Source organism: Octopus bimaculoides, chromosome 7, assembly GCF_001194135.2.
Source record: "Octopus bimaculoides isolate UCB-OBI-ISO-001 chromosome 7, ASM119413v2, whole genome shotgun sequence".
In the NCBI taxonomy this organism is placed as follows: domain Eukaryota; kingdom Metazoa; phylum Mollusca; class Cephalopoda; order Octopoda; family Octopodidae; genus Octopus; species Octopus bimaculoides.
The window spans coordinates 21,773,039-21,779,418 of NC_068987.1; the positions used below are offsets into that span (position 1 = coordinate 21,773,039).

The 6,380-nt window shown below is 38.1% G+C and overlaps 1 protein-coding gene across 1 annotated transcript in view; it reads right to left on the bottom strand.

The window, feature by feature from the left end:
* LOC106879533 (TBC1 domain family member 1) overlaps positions 1 to 6,380 on the bottom strand; it is a 196,887-nt gene that overhangs the window by 12,915 nt on the left and 177,592 nt on the right. The window contains exon 11 of the mRNA XM_052969134.1: positions 324 to 490. Within this exon, the coding sequence (XP_052825094.1) occupies positions 324 to 490 (167 nt within the window). The remainder of the gene's footprint in view (positions 1 to 323; positions 491 to 6,380) is intronic.

The window sequence follows — 6,380 nt, forward strand, 5'->3', positions numbered from 1 at the left end:
TTTTATTTTTTTAAATTTTTTTTTTTTTAAATTAAAGAAACCAATATTATTCAGAATTATAAATGGCTGGCCCGTTAGATTGTTAACTTCTTTTCTGACCTTGCGAATTATAAGTTCAAAACCTTGTACGAGCAAAGTTCAATCTCGGAATTTGGATATGTATATCCTTTTCAAGCGGACGTTAAATGATGATGATATATATATATATATAAATAGATGCTTTGACTTCGTTATCACATACACACATATATGTGTGTGTGTATATATATATATAGAGAGAGAGAGAACAAAAGAAAGAGTGAAAGAAGTGTTGAGATTATTTAATAACCTTGTTTGATGCAATCAATCAGGATTTTCTTATCAAACTGAGTTTCCTTTCGGTTAGAATTATTGAGCATCGAATCCCAGACTTTGGTCACTTCTTTCAGGCATGGCGTTATCTCCTCATAGTCGAGATTCTGTCTCTTCTGTTGGATCTCATCTTGTCTGGCTGTAAGGTAAAAAAAATAAATAAATAAAAAGTAGCAGTAGTAGTGGTAGAGGTAGTAGTTATTAATGAATTAATAATTGGTAATGAAACTTCTCTTAGCAAACTGTTGGAAGACTTCTCACATGAAAATCTGAAAAGTTAAAAGTTACATTTTATTATATTGTTGTTAAGGATGTGATGACATTGACAATGATGGTGATGTTCTGAATTATTAAAAAAAAAAACCTACATAAAAATAACTAAGCAAAAAAGAATCTTCTTGAAATATGGTTACAAATACAGGGTGCAGCAAAAGTAACACCTTTTTGTTTATCAACTTTTTCTGAATGAAAATAAATTACAGTAGTTTAAGAAAACTTATAAAATATTTCGTTTTGGGATTTGGTTTGCAAGATTTTTTATGTGATTTCGTGTGTTGAAGCATATTCTGTTGTGTCTGGGGAGAGTCATTTTCTTATTGTGCCTTAAAATTTAACACACTCACCGGTAAAATTTCCACTTATTTTTCTATTTATTTTCCTAAAATTTTCTTTGCGTTTTGCAACCTTATCAATTGTCTTGACTGTCCCTTTTTAATAATGAAGTAGAGCTGTCGGATAGCTATCTTGATTTTTAGACAGCAGAACACGGTGTTTCTCAGCGTCTTGCTAGCTCGGCCAAAGCTTATTATATTTCGTTCTTGGATTTGGTTTGCAAGACTATTGATAAGGTTGCAAGATGCAACGAAAATTTTAGGAAAAAAAAAAAAAAAAAAAAAAAGTGGAAATTTTACTGGTGAGTGTGTTAAATTTTAAGGCACAATAAGAAAATGACTCTCCCCAGATACAACAGATTATAAAATATTGTTTCATCAAAACATGATCTGTTGTGATTAACAAACCAATTAACATGTTCAAAATGCTCCCCCTTGTGTTCAATACACTGCTGAACCATACCAGCAATACTTTTACAAACCATTTGGCATATTTCTACATTAATTTCAGAAAATTTACCAGAAATTGCTCGTTTTAATTCAGGAATTGTTTTCAATTTGAGCCTGTAAACAATGTAAACAACATCTTTCAGTACACCCCACAAGAAAAAGTCAGTTCACGTTAGACCTGCTGATTGTGATGGTTACACAATTGCTCCACATCACCCTATCCACCTCAGCTCAAAATTAAGATTTAACCAACCCCAAACACTTAACTCATAGTGAGGTGACATGCCATCTTGTGTAACCCTTTTGTTACCATATTCCTATTGAGATGCTCTGTGTTTCTTTCAATTACTTTAAATATAACAAAGAATTTAGTAAAATAACTTAGTTATCATTCAGCCAGTGTTAGGAACATAAATTGTGACTAAGGTTTGGTGGAAGATTTTAATTCAAAACTTATGAAAACAAGACATTTGTACTACAGAGCCAGAGCCAGTTTCAGCCGGGTTGGTAACAAAAGGGTTAAAGTAAATATCATTCAATTTTCAACTCTCAGCCAGTATTCAGTTTGCAGCATAAAAGGCGCTATTTCTGCTGCCTCTGTATTTCATTGAATCTTTAAACATTCTAAAATAAAGAACACCAACACATATATTCTTTACCTTTTTCTATTACTTGTTTCAGTCATTGGACTGAGCCCAAGCTGGGACACCATCTCGAAAGGTTTAGTCAAACAAATTTACCGTACTTTTTTTTTTTTTTTTGAAGACTAGTATTTATTCTATCGGTGATTTTTAGTGAACTGCTAGGTTATGGGGATGTAAACAAACCAACTCCAGTTATCAAGCAGTGGCAGGAAACAAACAGAAACAATCACACACACACACATGTACAATATTGGTTTCTTTCAGTTTCTATTCACCAAATCCACAAATAATAATTATTATAAGTATTATACAGAAGTAGATTGGCAGAATGCTAATAAATGTATTTTGTAGTGTCTTGGGAAAGTTGTTATGCCAATAATAACACACACATAAGTTCAATTCTACATCTTTATCATCAGTCAATTGATTAAATATCTAACCAACTAATTAATCAATCACTTGTTTAACATGTTGGTTAAACAAATGATCGATTAATTAATTGGTTAGATACTTAACATAGTTCAGTGGTTAGAATATCAGGCTTACAATCATGAGGTAGTGAGTTTGATTCCCAGACTGGGCTGTGTGTTGTGTTCTTGAGCAAGACACTTTATTTCACATTGCTCCAGTTCACTCAGCTGTAGAAATGAGTTGCGACGTCACTGGTGCCAAGCTGTATCGGCCCCTTTGCCTTTCCCTTGGATAACATCAGCAATCTGGAGAGGGAAGGCTGGTATGCATGGGTGACTGCTGGTCTTCCATAAACAACCTTCCCTGGACTTGTGCCTCAGAGGGGAACTTTCTAGGTGCAATCCCATGGTCAGTCATGACTGAAAGGAGTCCTTCTTTCCTTCAGATACTTAACTGACTAACAATAAAGGAGCAGAATTGAACTGCTGTGTGTGTGAGTTACTATTACTATTTGCATAATGACTCACCCTAGACACTGCAAAATACATTTATCAACATACTGATGATCTACTTCTCTATTATATATATATATATTTTAAACAATATATTCATACTGTCTGTCTTTCTATCTCTTGGTTTGTCCATGTATTCATCAATAAGTCCATCCACTGACCCATCTCTCTGTACCTGCATCCATATTTTCTATGTCTCTCTGTCTATGTGTGCATCAGCTTTTAGTCTATCTGTCCAGTCATTTCTCTAAATGTCCATCCATACAACTATCTAGCTGTCTGTATGCTTGCCCATCAATTTATCCATCCATTTGTTTACATGTCCATCCTCTCTATGTCCACTTGTATGTCCATTTATCCAACCGTATCTATAGTCCATCCATCTCTATGTCCACATGTCTGTGTCCATCTATCTGTCACTATGATCATCCACTTGCCTATGTCATTTTATCTATGTCCATTTGCCAGTCTGTATAACCTTCCTGCCTGTGTCCAGCTACCTGTCCATTATGTCCATCCCCCTTCTCTCTATCTATATATCCATCCACCCCTTTATCCAATAACCCACTCATCCACTTCCTCCATTCATCAACTGACCATCCAATCTATGAATCAATACATTAAATCCATTGATCTATCCATCAATCCTATCTACCACTTCAATTACTGGTCCATCCATTCGTGACTGAGTAAATACAGAGTTACCTATCTACCCATATATTTATTCTGTCAACGTCTACCCTGGTTAGTAACTATAAAGACACACTAATACAATGCAGCAGCCGTCTGTCTCATCTTTGTGACACAACACACTATCGCTACATCCAAAGCCATCATCATGTGTCCCCCCACCCAGCTTTCTCTCAATGCGCAGGGGGGGATAGGGAAAGAATGACGTGGGGGGTGGTGATGTATACCCAAACATCTATCCACAACCCACCCATTGCCCAAATCCGATTGACAGTGCGTCACGCCGCCCAACCGCGTTGCAAATGTAACATTAGACAGACAGACAGGCTGTCTCAGTTCGCTTGTTCTTCAACACAACATCACCACCGCCACCACCACACAGTCCGTCTTCTCTTCCACTTCCTCCCACGCAGACAATCGACCAGTGATGGAAATGGTGGTGGTGGCGGTGACAGCAGACTTCGATGGATTCTGCTGGGCATTTTCTTTCATCTTCAATAGCAGCAGCAGCAGTAGTAGTAGTAGTAGTGGTGATGATAGTGTTATTGGTGTTGGCAATAGTAGTAGCGTCAAGTAAACACTAACAACATTGCGCTCAGACTTAAAGAACAAACCCAACATGTACGCGAGTTGCTCGAGTTGCTAGAAATAGCAGTCAAATTTCCGGAAAACACGGATAATATACGTTAAAAGACTAGACGCACACGGGTGAAATACCTTTGATCATAATTTTATCGATCATGGTTGTTTCCAGTGGTGGTGGTGGTGGTGGGAAACTAATATTATTATCATCAGAATACACTTAGTAGCACGTACGGAAACAGTAGCAGTTGTAGTAGTTTGTAGTGGTAAATAGTAGTAAGCATGACCTCCCCAATACAACGGCGATTTAAATAGAGAAACTCATCACACACACAAGCACACACACACACACATATATATCGAAGTTTCCCATGCGCGCGCGCGCGAGCATGTATGAGAAAGTGCGTGTAAAAGCGGAAGAAACGAGTACTCGATACACGAGCAGAGTTTGTTTTTCAAGGAATACACGAGAGGGTTGTAACTTTTAGGAGGTGTATATACATAAAAACATACATTTGCGCACAAGTATACACACACACCCGTTTTATAAGTGTCAATAAATGAAGTTCTCGGCCCGTGATTCACTTTGTAACTTCTGCTGACCGAATAACTGATACACAGACACACACACACACACACACACACACACATATATATATATATATATATATATATATATATATACATAGACACACAAACACACAACACAATTAATAGGTGTGCAGATGTCATTTGGTGCTGCGTGCGTGCGCGCATTTGGGGATTTCTCGGGAGCGAAAGAGCGTAGGTGTGAATTCGTGTGGGCGTGTATTCACGTGTGTAAAGCTGAGTAGATGCATTTCAGCATATGTGTGTGTTTGTGTGTCTGTTCAGGTGCGTATGGGTGTCTGAGTTGTGTATACACACACACACACACACACATCTTTATATGAGAGTGCTTGTGTTTGTATTTATATACGGGGAATGCACGAACGTGTACTTGCATGTACGTGCGTGCTTCGATTGTGTGTGTTTATACATCCTACATATATATTCCAGTGCTTCCATTGCAGGTGTGCGTGATTGCGTGTTATATATATATATATATATATATATGTACGTGCGTGTTTCCATGATGTGTGTATATTGGGCTGCAGACACACCCGAATAAATACAGCTACCACTACAACCACAACAACAGCAAACGAGAGCACCTTTATGCAGCCATTCGGTAGGCTAGAAATAGCAATCAGTTCTTCCTCAAAACATATCTAACCGTTTTCAGAAAAGAAGGACGCATTGAATAATGATTATGGTTGTAGAGAGATCATGTGTTTGATCAGAGGTTTGCTTGACCGGGACTTAACAACAACAAAGACAACAACAAATAGTCACAAAAGAACGACAACAGCAGCAGTAGCAACAACAATGCGAACCCACTACGAACGAAGACGCCTATACGCAGTCACTCGACTTTGCTAAACATAACAACCTAGTTTTTCTCAAATCACACCTAAGCATCTTCAGTAATGAAGGATACACCAAACAATACAGTTCATGATATAATGACAAATCGGGTGGTCAACTCTGGAATATTTTTGGCTATGGGTTATAGTTGGGCTGCGGAGGACTAAACATAATAACAACACGAACTCACAACAACAACAACAACAACGTTAGCTAAAACGAACCGTCGGCATACATGTGAAATTGCAAAGAGTCCAGGCGAAGTTCTGGGCATCGGTGACCACATGTCGGAGGTCAGAGTCATAGGTCAACTGGTGAATACATGTAGAGAATAGCAATTTCTCTGGACACAGCACCTGACATGTGGCTCCACGATCGGCCATCAATAGTCACCGGGGAATGTGCCGGTGGCAGGGGTAGGAGGTGTAGGGCGATGATTGGAGGAGCCGTGGAGGAGGCGACCGAGATTACTGTTACAGGGCGGTAGCGGGCGTTGGAGGAGTAGAATAATACAATTCGGTGGATGGGCGGAAAAGTGAGTTGACATAATGCGTTCTTCCACTTTTTCTCTTTCTACCTACTCGAATAGAGTGATCTCTAACTAACAACTATACTATATTATTCTATAGAGTGAGACACGAAACCGCTATCCACATATATATATATATATATATATATATATA